Source organism: Gambusia affinis, linkage group LG01 (genome assembly GCF_019740435.1).
Source record: "Gambusia affinis linkage group LG01, SWU_Gaff_1.0, whole genome shotgun sequence".
NCBI lineage: Eukaryota > Metazoa > Chordata > Actinopteri > Cyprinodontiformes > Poeciliidae > Gambusia > Gambusia affinis.
The window spans coordinates 17126363-17146141 of NC_057868.1; the positions used below are offsets into that span (position 1 = coordinate 17126363).

The following is a 19779-nucleotide window of genomic DNA, read 5'->3' on the forward strand; positions in this document are numbered from 1 at the left end:
ATGAGTGTGGCCCTTTGATATGAAGTTTAAAAAGAATTTCAAAATAAAAGCCTTGACAATTTTTACATTATGTAATTGCTCTTTTAGGCTTTATGTGACTGGTTTCTCCAAACCACTCTTACACATTGGATTAGTGTGGGCATTTATTATTAAGCTTACTGAAAATTTCAAAATAAAAGCCTCAATATGCCCCTGTGAATAATGCACCGCCGCAGGCGGTGCAATGATATCATTCTGCATTATCTTTTTCTCTCAGGTTAGGGAACTGCCTTGCGCAGCAAGGCAGTTCATTAGCATTAGCATTTTGTCTTAAATAAGCTATTAGCTATTTTTCTTACTTATTAGCCATGTTTAGTATACTGAATGGTGTAAGTCAGGTATAGAAAACATGCTAGCGATGCCCCACATGCTACTGACAGCATTCATGCTAACATTAGCATTTTGGCTAATTTTAGCTGATTCATTTAGTTTATCATGCTGAATGGTGCAAGTCCATGTTAGTCAATATTCTTGTGATTCTCCACATAGTTCTTTGGAATTTTTGAACTTAGCTTAGCATTGATGCAAATTCTTAGCATCAGAACGCTGGGTCCAAACCGACGGGCACACTTTGGCAGGCCCCAGTTAAATTTCTTCAGGAATTTTCTAGTTGGGGCCTGCCCATAGCAATGCATAAGGAGAGCAGTGACTGACTTGCGAAGCAAGTCAGTCACTGCCTCATGCATTATGGCATAACACCTATTGTTCTACACCCAATAGAATGCCTCTTTATTATTTATTTTTCTTCCGTCTCCGTTAATGCGGCTCGTACCGCTGAGCCCACCCACAAAAGTGGTATCAAAGCGTCTCGAACCCGGCATTGGAGCTATTACTTTTGGTGGGATTTGGAGTTACCATGGCGTAAAAGCAAAAACGACCCCAAAATCACTAACGAGCTCACCAGGTGCAAGTCTCGTCAAGGGAGGCAACCAGAGTAAATCCTGAAAATACCCTATTTTTGAGGATTTTCTGTGTAAATCATAACTTTATGTAGAAACGCCATTCAAACTTCATTTTGTAGATACGTCCGTGATCTCTTTTAAAGTGAAGACAGCACGTCAATATGTATTATGGTTTGTCCACAACTTCTTTCTAAGCGACCCAAAGTTTTTGATTTTGGAAAAATCAGAGTGTGAAGGCTCCGCTAGAGTGAGAGTCAGAGCGACATTTTGACCCCAAATCATTTTTAACTCGCCTCACGCTCACAAATATTGCATGATTGGTATCAAACTTGGTCATGACATTGATAATGCCTGCTCGGTCAAATGTTTTCAAAAATTATCTAGCGCTTACAGTTTTCTCTCCAGGTGCTTCAGAGCAAAGTCATGCGCCAGGGTAGCAGACAGATCTCACTGATTCACTTCCATGTATTTCTGAAAAATTTCAGACCTTGGCACACACTTTTTTTTATCTCATCGCTGTTAATACTGTGAGTGAGGTAGAGATATGAATGGCGGGACTATGTGAGACGACAAATAGCCCTCTCATATGCTTCAAACGGTTTTCGAATATGTATTACGGTTCCCGAACGGGAAACAGTTTTTTGCAATGCTTTTTTTAGTCAAACTGGCTGGCTCAAACAGAGAATTGTCTCCCCCTGGATGTCTCACTCACAGCTGGCAGAGAGGATTATTTACCATGGCAACGGAACCCAGAGCAGGGAGAGCTGCTGAGGACTACAAATACGCATCACTGTAGTTCGAACTACTAGTTCAGTTAAAACAGAGGAGGACTGAGCTGGCCTTTAGAAAAACTTGCTGCTATGGGCTGTATATAACTAATTTAACCCTGTCACTGTTACACATGGGATGAGTTTGGCCCTTTGAAATGAAGCTTACTGAAAATTTCAAAATAAAAGCCCTTGAAAATTTTTACATCAGGTCATTGCTTTTTGAGCGTTATATGACTGATTTAATCCAATGACTGTTACACATGGGATGACTTTGACCCTTTCAAATGAAGCTTAACAAAAATTTCAAAATAAAAGCCTTGGCAATTTTTACATCATGTAATTGCTCTTTTTGGCTTTATGTGACTGGTTTATCCAAAGCACTCTTACACATTGGATTAGTGTGGGCATTTAATATGAAGCTTACTGCAAATTTCAAAATAAAAGCCTCAAAATGCCCCTTCTGATAGTGCATCACGAGGGCGGTGAAGTGATATCATTCTGCATTATCTGTTTATCCCAGGTTAGGGAACTGCCTTGCGCAGCAAGGCAGTTGATTAGCATTAGCCTTTTAGCTTAAATAAGCTATTTTCTATTTTTCAGACTTATTAGCCATGTTTAGTATACTTAATGGAGTAAGTAAATGACAGTAAACATTCTAATGATACCCCACATGCTACTGAAAGTATTTATGCTTACATTAGCATATTTGCTCATTTTAGCTAATACACTTACTTTATCATACTGAATGTTGCATGTCCAGCTTACTTAACATTCTTGTGATTCTCCACATGCTATTGATTACATTGCAGCTTTCTTTAGCATTGATGCTAATTCTTAGCATCAGAACGCTGGGTCCAAACCGACGGGCACACTTTGGCAGGCCCCAGTTAAATTTCTTCAGGAATTTTCTAGTTCTTAACTTATTCTTCCGTCACCGTGAATGCGGCTCGTACCGCTGCGAGCCCACCCAAAAATGTGGTATAAAAACGTGCGGCTCGATCCCGTGTGGTGTGATTTTACTTTTGGTGGGATTTGGAGTTACCATGGCGACGTAAAAAGCAAAAAACGACCCCAAAATCACTAACGAGCTCACCAGGTGCATCTCTCGTCGTCAAGGGGATGAGGCAACCAGTAAATCCTGAAAATACCCTATTTTTGAGGATTTTCTGTGTCGTCATAACTTTATGTAGAAACGCCATTCAAACTTCATTTTGTAGATACGTCCGTGATCTCTTTTAAAGTGAAGACAGCACATCGTCAATATGTATTATGGTTTGTCCACAACTTCTTTCTAAGCGACCCAAAGTTTTTGATTTTTGGAAAAATCAGAGTGTGAAGGCCGCTCCGCTAGAGTGAGAGTCAGAGCGACATTTTGACCCCAAATCATTTTTTAACTCGCCCTCACGCTCACAAATATTGCATGATTGGTATCAAACTTGGTCATGACATTGATACGCGTGCCTGCTCCGGTCAAATGTTTTCAAAAATTATCTAGCGCTTACAGTTTTCTCTCCAGGTGCTTCAGAGCAAAGTCATGCGCCAGGGTAGCAGACAGATCTCACTGATTCACTTCCATGTATTTCTGATAAATTTCAGACCTTGGCACACACTTTTTTTATCTCATCGCTGTTAATACTGTGAGTGAGGTAGAGATATGAATGGCGGGACTATGTGAGACGACAAATAGGCCTCTCATATGCTTCAAACGGTTTTCGAATATGTATTACGGTAACGGGAAACAGTTTTTTGCAATGCTTTTTTTAGTCAAACTGGCTGGCTCAAACAGAGAATTGTCTCCCCCTGGATGTCTCACTCACAGCTGGCAGAGAGGATTATTTACCATGGCAACGGAACCCAGAGCAGGGAGAGCTGCTGAGGACTACAAATCACATCACTGTAGTTCGAACTAGTAGTTCAGTTAAAACAGAGGAGGACTGAGCTGGCCTTTAGAACAACTTGCTGCTATGGGCTGTATATAACTCATTTAACCCTGTCACTGTTACACATGGGATGAGTCTAGCCTTTGAAATGAAGCTTACTGAAAATTTCAAAATAAAAGCCCTTGAAAATTTTTACATCAGGTCATTGCTTTTTGAGCGTTATATGACTGATTTAATCCAATGACTGTTACACATGGGATGACTTTGACCCTTTCAAATGAAGCTTAACAAAATTTCAAAATAAAAGCCTTGGGAATTTTTACATCATGTAATTTTTTTTGGCTTTATGTGACTGGTTTATCCAAAGCACTCTTACACATTGGATTAGTGTGGGCATTTAATATGAAGCTTACTGCAAATTTCAAAATAAAAGCCTCAAAATGCCCCTCTGGACAGTGCATCACGGAGGCGTGCAATGATATCATTCTGCATTATCTGTTTATCCGAGGTTAGGGAACTGCCTTGCAGCAAGGCAGTTCATTAGCATTAGCCTTTAGCTTAAATAAGCTATTTTCTATTTTTCAGACTTATTAGCCATGTTTAGTATACTTAATGGAGTAAGTAAATGACAGTAAACATTCTAATGATACCCACATGCTACTGAAAGTATTTATGCTTACATTAGCATATTTGGTCAGCTGAAAATGTGAGAGCTATTTTCTACAGCCATTAGGGCAAAAATGATCTCTCTGAATGTGGCACATCCCTCAAGACCTGCAGCTGTAGCTGCAACTAGATGTGGCTCAATAATGAATTTCCCCAGGGAGGCTGAATTCAGCAGACGGCACCCTGTTCAGAGACCATGTAAAAGTTTTTATACACTTCATCATTATGTTATTATGACCATTGCTCTGCAATTACGGTTGAAAAACGTTCTGGCTTCCAGCCCAGTCTGGGCTTTCTCCCCTTGACTTGGATGTCTTCAGTCGATTTTTGACCGAGCCAATCAGCAAACAGAAGGAGAAGTCATGAACGATGACGTCAATTTTCTGCGCTGTTTTAGAATTGTGATCTGCCTGTAGCTTTAGCAGCGGCAGCGGAGGAAGTGAACAAAGCCATTCAGTCCATGTTGGCCATCAATAGCCGCCTCTCTTCACTGTGGAGGGTGGTTGTGTTACAGAGCAGGCAATTTCTGATAAGCTTCTTAAAATGGAACTGGTGCATCACATATGTCACATTAGCAATTAGGTAAAATTTCAAACTCCAACAGAGTCCGTGCTTCCAGGACATGATTGTTTCTCAATGGCTGAGAGCCCAGACCCTCTGGATGGAGAAAAGTTTAAGTCAAGGGGCAGTTTGGTTTTTTGTTTTTTACCAGACTACCATTATGTACTGCTTTGAGTTGGATTTTGGAAAGAAATCTCTATAAAATACAGCATTGCCATTTGCAACATGACAACATGTGAAAAAAGTTAGTTGAGAATAATCCAGTGCAGGTTTGAAGAGTCTAAGTGTTGTAGTTTTTTTTTTTGTTTGTTTTGTTTTTTTAACTAGAGTAGTTTAAAGATGCCGAAGGTAATGAAAAATTAGGTGGAATTTCCCTTTAGCCATTTCCCAAATCGAAAGCCGCAATCAGAGACCGTCAGTTTCGTCTTAGTTCCTGTATCTCCTGATCATGCAATTTCAGCTCAGGAAAATAGCTAAACCAGAACAGTAGAAAAGAAATTCTTCATTTTTTCTGTTTTGAACCAACGTCATCACCTGATTAGAATGAAATGACATTCTTGGTACATTCTTGGTATCTGAACTCTTAGTATTTTTTTAATTGCTGTTATTACCACAAATGCTGACTCTATTCAGAAATGAATCAGTAGCACACTTACAGGCAGATTAATAACTGTCCCAAATGACGTGTTTAGTTGTTGCCAAATCGAGTAATTATCTTCACCGGTCTCCTCTCTGTTCTGCTTTGATGCATGTGTGTAGTCAGTGCGTAAATCTGCTTGCTGTGTGTTCTTCCCAATGGGATGATGTATTTACAAAGTCTCTGAGTGGAGCTCGTGAACACACACACACACACACACACACACACACACCCACACATGCACACGCACGCGCTGAGTGAACGGAAACTGTAACACTTGCATGAAATGAAATAATACGAGCCTTCCCTGCGTCTGTTGGTGCATTGGGAATAATGTGTTGAGCAATGTTGGAAACACAGTTGCTGACCTGCATATTGATGGAGCGGTTGGTTTTGCCCCAGCTGTTGCATCTGTTCTCACACACACACACACACATTAAACAACATCTTGTGCATGTCTTAATGATGCTATTAGCGGTGAAGCTTAGGCGCCCAACACAGAATCCTGTTCCTGCGAATGACTAAATGACAGAGTATTGGAATGTTATTTTTATGTTCACTCCCTGAAATGTTGTGTTTACAATCAGTTTGGAAAGACAAGGAAATGGATGAAATGTTCCCCTCGCTGTTGCTGAACAGAGATTTACTCAACGAAGAAATGGATCAGTGCATCCCTCTGTAATCTCATGAAGAGGATGCTCATGGTTGACTGTAATTTTCTTGATTTCATAAAGAATTTTTCTTTGCACAATAATCTCCAGAGGCTCCGGTGTAGTTTGAAGAAAGGAACCAAACCAGTATTTGTCACCAGGTTGCTTAGCCTTTGCCCATACAAACACAGAGGTATTTATATTCCTCCACCACCGCCACTTTTTCTCCCATGAGAAATGATTCGACTATGTGAAGAAAGCTACATGACTGTATGTGGGGGGAAAAAAAACAAAAAGGTACGCCTCTGAAGAGCAGAGTTCTGCAGTTCTTAGGACTAACAAGTATCTGTCAAAATGTTTTCACTTCTGCTTTCTATTCTCTCTCTCTTTCTGCTCACAGCATTTAGAACGTCTCAAACAGCGAGTCGTGGTCGTTATTACTCGGACTGCTCCTTTAATTGTGCCTGATTGCGTGAGGAGTCACCTTTAGCTGCAAAACTTTCAGGGGAATTAACTCTGCGCATGCTGAGCGGGAAAAGCGTGCATGCTGCCGGCAGTCAAGTTTATTTGTATATCACATTTCAGCAACAAGGCAGTTCAAAGGGCTTTGAATCCTAAAAACACAAAGTCAACAAAGACACCACGCTGCCAACAACTGACCAAACCAGCTGGAAACTCTACATTAAGAGGATTGCTATTATCAAAATCCTCAATAAGGATCATATTTGTTGGAGAATATTTCATTTCATTCATTGTGGTTCAAAAGCAGCTCTAAACGGGTGGGATTTTTTAATATTGATTTAAAGTAACTCAGTTTTTTGGCTGTTTTGCAGTTTTCTGGAAGTTTGTTCCAGATTTGAGGAGCATAGAAGCTGAATGCTGCTTCTCCATGTTTGGTTCCGGTTCTGGGAATGCAGCACTTGATAGCAGTTGTTGCTGAACACTGTGGAACAGACTTGCTTTTTGTACATATTTATGTTTAAGTGATTTTGGAAAATCTGAAACACTTAAGTGTGACAGAAAATTAAAACAAGAAGACACAGAACACGTTGAACCTGGGCTAAAAAAAAAAAAATAAATCACTGCGAGAAGCAAAAATGGCGGATTTGTGAAATTGGCTAGCAGGAAGTCCATTATTGTCCTATAATAAGGAGACGTAAGAGTTCAAAACACTTTAGAGAACCAGTAAAACTGAATGGATTGACCCAAAAGAGAGTAGAAAGAAATGTACACAGCATCTAGAGAGACTGAATTAAACTTTTTCTGCTTTCCTTGATGTTCAAAGTACACAACAAAGTGGATTTTGTATATGTCCTCTTTAAATGAGTGCCTTTAAAATAATCAAGGGCTTTCTTAACAAAGACCTTTGAGTCTCAGTTGAATGTAGACCTGCCCAAATGCCTTCTTATGATTTCAGGAAATCATGCCAAGTTCTTCCTAACCTGTAAGGGAGGTAATCTAATTTGTTAGAAAAAGAAAGTAATAGAATTACTACAGAAGCTCTTTCCTTTCATTCTTTGCAAGGACAGACAGAAACCGGTGTCTCTCCATCTTGGTCTTCTCTGTTTGCCGATCAATCACCTTTCGACAAAACAGTCTGGATTATTGAAGTAATTTTTTTCCTTTTTTTTCTCTCTTTGGTTGTCTTCATGGAAGCTATGCACTTTTCTTTTTTAAACTCATTCATTCTCCTCACATGCTTTTAGTGTCCCGACTGTTGGAGAGTCAGAGCGAAACTTCAATCAGCAGCAGTTGATCGTAGTCAATGATCTGGCAAATTAATAACCCGGAAAGCCGGATCCAAACACTTTGGCTCAATCCAGTTTGCGTGGACGATGTTATCTATTCATCTCAAGACAAATGATTATCTTTAGATTTCTCAAGCAAGGTTTCCCCGCAGGTTCTTCATCACGTCAAACAAACACCTTATCATATAGTTCCTATAGTTCCTGATGATAGAAAACGTTCAGCTGAAAACAGTTCGCAGCAGTTTCCTCCATCTGATGCAGTTTTGATACAGACCAATTATAGCTCCACGCTTTTTCTTGGAGGTAACCATTGGTAACACAAGAACACTTTGATTTTTCCCTCTTTTCCAGCAATCAGTTTGCTTTCTAGATTGATGGGTGATTTCAACTGGACTCTCACAGCTTCAACTGAGTATTATTATTATTATTATTATTATTGGCCAGGACAGAATACAGTAGAAATGGGCTCCAGTCTTCAACTAGAATGGGAATATTATTTATATAGCGCTTTTTATCTCAGTTCTCACTAACTGAAGTAAGAAGTCAATGAGATCTAAAAACATGCATTTATTGAAGTTTGTGGAAGTGAATCACAAATTGATCACTTTCTGATCACTTTCGACTTTAATGAGAAAACAATCGTCTTGCACTTTATGTTGTGCAGTTGCCAAAACTACAGCAGCGTCAATGCCGAGATCATGAGTAATGGCTTTATGAACAAGTGTACCTACTTCATAGCTTCCTAATGCTTCAGTGAAACAGCCGCATTAGGTAACACACTCATAGTCGCACCACGAGTGTGTTACCTAATGGACTGGCCCATGTTTTGTCTCATATTCAGAGAAAAACATACTGAGCTCACTTCAAACCACAGCCAAATCAATGTCGAGCATCACCACAGAGAGAACAAACATTATTTGCGCCAATTACCAATTTGTTGCACTTACTTTCTGTTTGTTTCAGGATTGATTTGGAGATGCTTTTACGGATTTCAAAAAGTGTTAATGGTCTTCCTTTGCTTTTATCCTTTAAACTTTGCTGACCCTTCAGGTTTTTTCCCCAACAGCTTTCTGAACAAAACAGGCAGTGGAGCATACTTTTATTATTGGGATTCTAGTCATGGCTGCAGCAATTTTTGATATTTTTGTATCAAAAGCCATTCATTTTATTTTTTTTATTTATTTTTTTTTTAAGTACTAAGTTTACTCTTATTATTTATAACATTAGCTATGTTAATTTTAGTATGAATACAAATTAATTATAATTCCATTTATTTAGTCTATCTTTTTTACTGTTATTCATTTGTTGTCAATCCAGATTGCTATCCTGTCTCTGGTGTTTCCTTACTTTAACATTTTTAGTTTTCAATTAAGAACATGGCTACATCACCAGTCAGTAAAATATTGATGGACTCGTTGTCAAACTAAGATGGATTTTAATTGTCTTATTACAAATAAGAAGATAATTGTGTTGGAAAACAAGTGTGTTGTTCTGTCCTCAGAGCAGGTCGGGCCTCACTTCCTCTCAGTTTCTCCAATATCCAGGATAATGTTAGAGAAACATGTTTTTGGTGGTGCAACAGTCCCCATTTACTTCATTATCTGAGACAATAATAAACATGTCCAGAAAATGATACCAAGAATAAATGCCCGTAAGCTTTAGAAAGACAATCTCAGCTGCACTTTCTCTGTGTTTGTTCAGTAGTTTACAGGGAAGCTGCCTCTTCCTGTGTCCTCAAATCCAAACATATGCTTATTTATGGAGGAAATTCTTAAGGATGCGTATTGCTTCCTGTCCCAACCACAGTTACCCTCTTACTGGTCTACAGATATTAAGAAGACAATAAAATATCAGGTCTTTGTGACACAACAAGATGAGACCATTAGAACAAACATTTTAAGCATTTGTCTGCTTCAGTGTTGCATATATTATCTGCAATTAAAATACATTTTAGTTTTTTGCGGGTAGAGGTATAAAAATGAAAAAATGCTGTGATGTCCCAGTTAAGCAAATACTTCATTTTAAAGCCCACCGGGTTTTTAATGTACGGAGGGAAACCCTGAAATTCCTGTAATTTAGCAGAACAACAAGTTGTCATAGTGTGTAGTGCAATTCTGCATACGGACTGTTCATGAACCAACACGTTCAGCAGACAGAGAGAGATAAAAGGTAATAGTTATTGTGTCAGGTTCATCTACCAACAGGCTGTTCCATTTCACATTTCTTCAAGGGACAGCTGTTAAGCTCTGAAGCATAAAAATGCCTTAAGTGCCAGTTACAAAAATGGAGACATCAAACCTTTTAACTCAACGCTTACTAAACTCAAGTTGGAGTCTTTACAATATGGTAAAAAAAAAACAACCCACAATGAATAACAGTAGCAGTCGGGGTGGACAAACTGTTCTGGTGCACCATGAGAGGTTCGTAAGTTTGACATAGCTGTGTCACTGGAACGTGGGTTGCCATGGTTTCAATATAATTTACTCTGTATGTGTTGATTGAATATCCAGTTGAGACCAATCGGTGGGGAATGATAGTGAAGTACCAAATGCTGAGGTGTGACCTGCCAATCTCAATCTCTTTGTAAGCATCCTGAGAAAAAAAACAACAAAAAACATTCACTTCATGCCCTTCTTTGATGGGCTGCACACAGAAGCACGTTCGGCATTCATGCTGCTCAGGTTCCACTGCTTTTACGGCAGGAGTATTTATTCAAGCAATCCGCTTCGTTTATCAGCTCGTGTTCTTTGGTATTTGAAGGTAAGTAGAAAAAGAGGCAATTGGCCTTTTGAGATGTGCTGACATTTTAGCAAGCGCTACACATTACCTGAGCTGTGACTTTGCAATCAATAGGGAGTATCAAAAACAGAGCCAGAGAAAACCAGCAGAACCAGCAGAACTGAGAAACGCTGCTCTGTAGGTCGTACTAAAAGGAAGAAGAAGACCGAATTTGAAATGTGATTAAAAGTAGAACAAAAGACAGCAAGTTCTTGTAACGGGTGTGTCCACCATATGGGATGCTTAACTATTTATTACAGTTTCTTCTGTCGTTTAAGATGGCATTTGGAAAACACTTTGGAAACGTTACATCACATCCAACTATTTCCCTGTTTGAATTTTTTGTTTTTGTTGCGTTTTTACAAGCAAATCACTTTATATAATCAAATTTATCAACCAAATTTCTCAAACACACTCAATGAATTAAGTTTGCAAAACTTAGTAAATTGAGATGAATAAACTTAATGAATTGAGTTGGATGATCAGAATATATTGAGCTGGTCTGACGTAGGATACGAATGCGGCATTGAACTCAATTGTTTCAAGTAAAGTCAAAGTAGAAAGTCCCTTTAAGCTAAAGATTTGTAACTTTTAAGGTAACTGAACACAAAAAAGTAAGTTGTCATCACAAAATAAAAAGAATTAAGTGAGATTAATGTAAATAAGTCTTTAAAATGAGCTACAAGCAAAAACACTGGTTTAGTGTACTGCTGCAGGAACAGTGATGTCATGGGGACAAAGATCATGACATCACTCATGACATAGTGATGTCATAGACAATGACTTTGACATAGTCAGTGACCCTGTCTGTGTCAAAGTCATTGAGCTCCAAGAGTTCCAAGGTAGGATTGCTTTCTGTGATTATACGTTTGTAAAAGGATTGCTATCCAAAAACAAGACAAAAATGAGACGTTCAATACAAGAATGGGAGACCATGGAGGTTGAATTAACTGACGATGATTCTCAATCCCAAAAGAACCTCATGAAAAATGGGGATGAAAGAACCAGAGACACAACACGCCGATCCACACTGCCAGAGGACAACCAGACAGAAATCTCTCCGTCCAAAGAGAGAGCGCAACAAGCTGAAAAGGATTTACGGAAACAACAACAGAACACATATCAGCTGAAGAAGGAAATTAAATTGCTGGAGGTTAAAAATTTTAAACTTTCCAACAACTTTAAAGGGATTTCCGCTAAATTTCTGGAAAGTGTAACTAGGATTGAGGAACTAGAAGGTCAGTTAAAAAACATGGAACAAGCTCTTGCAGACAAGACACATTCTCTCATGGCTGAAACTGCACGGAGGCGCGACTTGTCTGAGAAAGTGGCAGGACTGAAGGTGTACAGAGATCGAGCCCTTGATGCAGAAAAACTGGTGAAAGAGCTTAAAGACGACAACCAAAGATTGAAAATACAGGTAGATGCGTCTCAGCTAAAAGCAATCACATCTAGAAATGAGTCAGAGAGCCTGAAAGCTGAGCTTAAAATGCAGTCTGATATATTGAAAACTAAAGAGAACACAATTGACAATTTTAAGATTGTCTTGGATGCAAAGGAAAAGATACTTGATGCTCAGAAGGAGGAGATTAAGAAACAACGCCAAGTTGCACAAGAGACAGAAATGGAGGCAAAAAGAAATCGCCAGAATGAAGAAACTTCAATGAAGCGACTAAAACACAAAGATGACGAAAATCTGAGCCTACGAAAGGAAATTACGTCACTTCACAAGTCTTTGATTGATTTTGAGAGGAAGATGTCCAAACAAGAGTCGAAATACCAAGTCCTCCAGGAGAAATGTGAACGTGCTCAAACAGAAAAAGCAAACCTACAGAAAAAATATCAAAAACTAAAAACTTCTGCAGCAAATCTTGAGAAAGAGATTGTTGAAACCCAGACACTCCTGGAAAAGTCCAAGCAAGAGACTCAATTATTTAAGCATCAGGTGGAGCAGGTCAAGATAAAGCTGGTTGACACGAAAGACAACAGCAAGGAAAATAAAATCAAATTTGAAAAGGACCTCCTGCGTACACAGGAAGATTACATGAAACTGAAAACGCAGAGAGAAGATGCTCTGACCAAAAACAGAAGAGCCGCAGAAGTACTTCTCAGCAATAACAGAAAAATTGGAATACAGGCCGATATCATTCGTGAACAGGAATGCAAGATCGTAGAACTAACTAAGGAAGTTCTGCGACTCCATGCGAATGAGCAGAAATTCAAAATGGTTAAAGAAACGTATTCCAAGGTGCAAAGGCTGGGGCTAAATGAAGAGAATGGAGCTGTTAGACTTCTCCCAGGCACGGACAAGAAAACGGGAAAACTCACAATGCTTCGCACTGAGAACCGCAGATTGTCCACAAAGCTGAAGGAGAAAGTGACAGAAATTGAAAATCTAAAGCTTGAGGAGGCGAATCTCCAGAATGTGATTAAGTGTCTCAAGTCTAAGTTAGACCATGTGCCGGAAGATGTAATGCTTCAAGTTCAGGAGAGCCAGACCACCATCAAAGCTCTTAGACGACAGAAAAAAGCATTAGAGGCAGAGGTAACTGCATATCTCACAAAAATTAAAATGCAAGAAATCAACATCAGTGAGTTGAGAAATAAGATTGCAGAGATCTCATTTTCAAAGAAAGATAAACTTCCACCAATTCAGTCACAAAATATCCGACTGAAACCTGAGGACTCAGACACAAAGTCTACGACAAAACCCAGAAACACTGGTTTTTTGCCGCCTCTTCTAATCAATTCATTTGAAAATGCAAAGATGTAGGCAGGATCTCAGTGTTTGAGGGAGGGTCCTCCAGGACATGTGGGAAGAAAGTGGACCATGTGGGAAGATTTTTGACAGAGGGAGAATTTTATTGATTTTTCAAGAGGAGAGGCCGACCCTCATTATTTGGGGTGGGTCGTGCAGGACATATCAGGTTTTATGGGTAGATTTTGGTCAGGGGGACCATCGTATTGACATTTCAAGAGTGTGGTCAATGCTTAGTGTTGGGGTGGGGGTCCTGCAGGATATTTGGGGTCCAATTGGACAATGTGGGTAGATTTTGGTAAGAGGGAGAATTTTATTGATTTTTCAAGAGGGGTGGTCGACCCTCATTATTTGGGGTGGGTCCTGCAGGACATATCAGATTTTATGGGTAGATTTTGGTCAGGGGGACCATTGTATTGACATTTCAAGAGTGTGGTCAATGCTTAGTGTTGGGGTGGGGGTCCTGCAGGATATGTTGGGGTAAAATTGCTTCTCATTGAATTCAATTGGAAAGTCTGTCCAAACTTTTGGTCTGTACTGTATATATAAGTCATATAAGCATAGCTTATATATACTTGCTATGCTTATATATATGTAGCATATGCTATCATATGTAGCATATGCTACATATGCTACATATGATAGCATATGCTACATATGCTATCATATGTAGCATATGCTACATATGATAGCATATATAGCATATGCTACATATGATAGCATATATAGCATATGCTACATATGATAGCATATATATATATGCATATATATATATATATATATGTTACATATGATATATATATATATATATACATACATATAGCATATATATATATATATACACGTATATATATATACATGATATATATATATGTTACATATGATAAATATATATAGCATATGCTACATATGATAGCATATATAGCATATGCTACATATGATAGCATATATAGCATATGCTACATATGATAGCATATGCTACATATGATAGCATATATAGCATATGCTACATATGATAGCATATATAGCATATGCTACATATGATAGCATATATAGCATATGCTACATATGATAGCATATATAGCATATGCTACATATGATAGCATATGCTTGCATATGCTACATAAGCATACATGTGCTATCATATGTATATGTAGCATATACATATATATATATATATAAAAGCTATGTTATGGAGCATATATATATATAAGTATAGCATATATGAGCAATGCTCATATATGCTAGTTACTTTTACAGCACAGACACTCAAAAATGGCATATTATTTGCAGATAATTAATTTGTTTTCAAAATATTTTTTTAGACCAATTGGGTGAAATTGGTTAATTTCCACAGCACACCAGACGATCACTCAGGGCACACTAGTGTGCTGCGGCACAGTGGTTGAAAAACACTGCTTTAGAGTGTGTGCCTTCCTACATAGCTGCTTTCAAAGCTGAGGCAGGGAAGAAGTTGATTTCTTAGAGACTGTCTTTATTAAGTTTTAGCCACTGGAGATGGAGTGCTTAATGTTTAAGTGATTACTGGTCCCAGGATATTTGCTTCGGAAGGACAGGCTACTCAGAGTAACAGCTATAAGAAATCAGATAGGATGAAGATACAGCCAGCAAGACTTTTGCCATTTTATTTCTTTAATTCAAATCCAGACAAAGGTCTGGAAGAAATTAAGAGACGACTGCACTGAACCCCTTTTAAAACCTCATGTTTATTCCACCAAATATTGATTTCTGAACTCTTCCTGAGTTAAAACATTCGTATTGCTGTCACTAAATAAATATTGTTACAACTGGCTCAAAGTCCTAACAAAACGGGAGACCATGCAGTGGTTAAAGTGCATAAAAAGGAATATTTATTAACACAAACAATGGATTGTGGATGTCAGTATCAGTGGTGTGATGCAAATGCTTGAATGTGTTGTACAAGTGCATATGGAAGTGTTGAGGTGCAAAGACAAACGCACATGTGTAAAAGGAGGGGAGCTGAGCAACAAAACACCACAAGCGTCAAGAGCAGAGTGGACACTGAAGGCGACCCAGAAGGTGGAGACGGCCTGGTTTAAATGCTCTGTGCTCCAAATTAACAAATCAGCAGCACCTGTAAACAGGAGGAGCACAAAGACAGACAACAAACCTGCAATCCAGCCCGTAAGGCCCAGGGCCGTAACAAATATGAACATGTTTTCTTTGCTTTACTTGAGTTCTGAACGCACTGCATCTTTTTTGTTATTTTGACATGAATGGCCAGAGAACACACACAGAGACTGCTGGCTGTGTGTGTTTTTTAGATTTTATAAATCTTTAGAAAACCTGAGGATGTGATGATGTCAATGCTGATGTTTAAAGTTTTTGCTTGCCAACATGAATGGTGTGGAGTTGATAGGGTTCTGTTGCATCATACCTGGCAGCCGGGTACTGGATGTTACGTTCCCTCTATTTCCTCCATGCCTAATTTTATTTCATTTCATATCAGTGTTTTCATTGAAGACGTTGATATTTGTGAGTGAAAGTAAAATGGAGTGAAAGATAATTTTATGGATCAGTACCATCTGGTCTGGTGACGAAAGTAAAAGGTGGAGGGGAAGTGTCAACTGGAAAAGAGATCTCTTGGTTTTCCTTGTGAACCTGCAATGGGTAAGTGGATGACAATAGATGGATAGATTAGTGTAGTGGTTCCCAAAGTTGGAAGCACGCCCCCTGTGTGGGGCGCAGTGCCATTGCAGGGGGGTGCGGGAAGCGGTATGGATGAATTAAAAAAAAAAACACACAAAAGTGTTTGACTGTAAAGATGGTTTGTAGTGTGTTTTGTTGCAACCTGAAGTGTGAAATAAACTTCAATGGAGTTTAAAAACAAAATATATGTATAGGTTTATGTCTGGTTGAACGATGTGTGTGCTCTTTCTTATTTGGAGAGGATTTTTATTGTAATCCATAGGGGGCCCAGAAAATCTTTGGGAACCACTGGATTAGTGGATGATTTGTCTGGGAATTTAAGTACATTTTATATATTTCTTTTTTTATGTTTCTGGAGTTTTGTACAAAATATGTTTGTTAAAATCACAGTAGTCATATTTGTGCTCCCTATTCCTCATGAATGCTGATATAAAAAGGTTTTTGTCATTGGTGCAGGAGGTTGACACTGGCAGAACATTTTTGTATTAAATAATAAAGAGAGGAACAAGAGAAAATGACGGTGATGCTCTTTGCGGTTCATCAAATAAATTTGACAGTAATCCTTTCTAGTGCACAATTTATCATGCCATCATAATTTGAGACTTTTTTCTGACTTGACTCTGTTTTTGCTCGAGGGGTACAAGTGCACATCATCACACTGTGCTTCTGGATAGCATTCAAACTTCAGAAATAGCAGCTGCCTTCAAATTACTTTGTTAGAGCCTTTTGATCTCATCTACAATCAAATACAAATTACAAGTCTTTTTTTTTCTGAAAGCGCGTGCTCCGGGGTTTTCAGTGCATCTGGACATGGGGGTGTGACCATTTGTCTTTTTAATCAAATGCTTGAAGGTCATAATTATCTCTATTATTTCTGCCTCAGTCACAGCTTTGCCCATCACTGATCCTTGAACATTGTTACTCCAATCATCTGAACATTGTTCATATTTTAAAAGGGAGACTTTTCACTTTGTCATTTGAACTTTATGTATGCATTCTGTTTATTGGCATCTGATTCTCCCTCACTCTGTCCTGTGTCCAGGAGCTGTGGTCATTGCCTTTGTGGTCTGCTGGCTGCCCTATCACGCTCGTCGCCTCATGTTTTGCTACATCTCCGACTGGTCAGAGTAAGTAGTTTTATTTTTTATTTATTCTTTTTCTCCTTAGTCTCTTTGGCGTTCTATCTCCAATAGCTTGTTTTTCAACAAGGCGTCAGTGTTTTTAGACCCACGTATGTTTGCTTATATTCGTACTTTCAAAAGAGCATACGCACAAATGAACTTAAGTATTGACTAAAGAAGTCATTTAGAGTCATCGGTTAAAAGCGTCTGAAAAATGGAAGCAGGAGAGCTCCATCTTATTGATAAGCTTCAATTCTTCTTCTCTCACTTCCATTTTCCGTCTCTTTCTTTCTATTTTTAGTCCATCAAGACATAATGTGTCTGATTAAATCAAACGGAGAGCATTTGAGAATATTAATATTACTCACTCTCATCTGCTCTTACGTACACAGGAAAAAGAAACAATAGATGTAAAACATAAATGACTATGAAACAGTAAGATACACAAGAATCTTTTTTAGATGCTTTTATGCGTCCTTCTAAAAATCCTCAAGGTGTAAATTTATCATTCTTATTTTGTCCAAATTTCTAAGCTAATTCTTTTCCTGCTGATGGTTCTGGCCTGCTATGTTGTTACCAAGTGTAATTTTTCAGTTCTACTCAATTTAAATTTATGTGTTTTACAGGAAAATAGTGACATTTTATAGCACAGTCAAGTCAAATGCTATATTTATCAAAAATGATTTAAAAGAAATTTGACTTCCTAATTTAATCCCTTGAAATCGGGCCTCTGTCTCTTTAAAAACTCCTGCTCTTTCTGAAACTCCGCCTTCAGTAAATCATCATAACATCGCTCCTTTGTTAAGGTTTCACAGTGAGGTTAGTTACACTTTAGTTAGACCGTCATCACTTATTTGCACAAGTAATTTGTGCATAAACCTTAAAGGTTTTGCTTGCTTATTTCCCTTTCAGTTGGTATAAAATGGGGATTTTGTCCTCACTGTTCCCTTTACCTGCCCCAGTTTGCACATGGCCTGCTACAACAGTACAGCATTTATTCTAGTGGCTCCCAGGCCCAGAAATCTGGAACCTATTGTCCTTGTGAAGCTATAGCTATATAATATAAATGACATAATTCAGAGCACCAGGACTGGTTACATGCACTCCAAGAGCAGATTCCACACTGTCATGTAAGGCAGCTTTTTCTAACCTTCCATTAGTGCCATCTTTCATTCTCACCATTTCCTCTTACAGAGGAAGCAGAAGCGGCTAAACTCCCTCTGCACATGGCAGCCCTTATGCATGTAGACTGACCCAACACCAGACCGGTGCCAGACGGAACAACTGTGTCTGTGCTTTGCCAAGCCAGATTACTGGGAAAGCCCTGACAAAACTGTGTTTTTCTCACTGGCTGGTGGAGAGTATTTACCACGGCTGAGATAGTAATTATTTATTTACATGATTCATGCATCTATGACTTGTGATACTGTCTTTCAGAGTTAAACCTCGTCTCATTCCCATACAAAGCAATTTTCTTGCTTCTCTGCTACTGCTGCCACTACCTCTCTACTTTTTCATTAGCACAGAAGGTACTCCTAGTTGAGTGCTTGTGTTTTTTGTGTGTCTGCTCTGTTTTCTCAAACCCCGGTCATTGGTGGCAGACGACCGCTCACATCAAGCGTGATTCCTCTGGAGATCCATTCCTGTTAGAGGGGAGTTCTCTCTATCATTGTGTCTTGCACGCTCAGTAGGATTGATGGCTACACAGTTAATGTCTTGATGCAATCAACTGTCCACATGCTCATACAGAAGGGATGATTGCTGCAAGTCTCAATCTGCTAGCTTTCTTTGCAAAACTTTCATTACCGACTTTGGGGACCCCTGGTTTATCATCTCAATGATAAACCAGGGTTTATCATTGAGATGATAAACTCGAAGGCCGGCATCCTGTACGTTTTCTCCCTGGTGGCACCAGCAACCTAATGAGCAAGTCAATGTTCTTCCATAATTTGATCCAGGTGCGTTAAACCAGGGAGAGAACTAAAACATGCAGGAGGCCGGCCCTCAAGGACCGACTTTGGGGACCCCTGTAATAAACTGTACCTGATTGCATTTATTCTAAACAGAGATCAGGTTTGAATGTATTTATTTGAGTTTAAACCTGACTGTTTGGATTAAATATGTATTTCTGAAATTTAAATGAGATGTTTTTGTTTTTGTGACTTGAGGAAACTATCTTTGTGAATTAGTGCTGTAACTTAAGCAAACCGTATTGAATTGAATTGCTGGACTATTGAAGCCTTTGAACTGGTTTTGTAGTCCTTTCTAGACTGATAGATGTCATTAACCGTGTTTCCATCAAAGCTTTCTTTATGCACATTTTTTTGAAGTATTGCACTATGAAGGGTCGAGGGAAATGGTAAAATTCAAAATAACTTCCTCAATTTTGCTAAATGTTTTTATGCTAGCTTGAGGTGGTTTTTGGCTTTTCCAAAACAACAGTTAATGTTCTGAAGGGCAGATGGAAATTGGACATTTGCAGAATAAATTCTGACATTTACCTTCCGTCACTGATCAGCTTCATTAAACTGTTTCTTTTTCTACTTCTCCATACAGCAGGTAACACAGCCAGTACCAA

At 38.8% G+C, this 19779-nt stretch overlaps 1 protein-coding gene across 4 annotated transcripts in view; it reads left to right on the forward strand.

The window, feature by feature from the left end:
* Positions 1-19779, forward strand: part of ntsr1 (neurotensin receptor 1 (high affinity)) — an 89571-nt gene that overhangs the window by 62509 nt on the left and 7283 nt on the right. For 2 of the 4 annotated variants that reach the window (XM_044116011.1, XM_044115999.1), the window contains exons 1-2: positions 11351-13176; positions 17123-17207. In XM_044116011.1, coding sequence (XP_043971946.1) covers positions 11536-13176; positions 17123-17207 — 1726 coding nt within the window. In that variant the 5' untranslated portion in view covers positions 11351-11535. Of the gene's footprint in view, positions 1-11350; positions 13177-17122; positions 17208-18395; positions 18584-19779 lie in introns of those variants that run through there. The other 2 variants (XR_006370556.1, XM_044116020.1) reach the window with 2 other exon arrangements.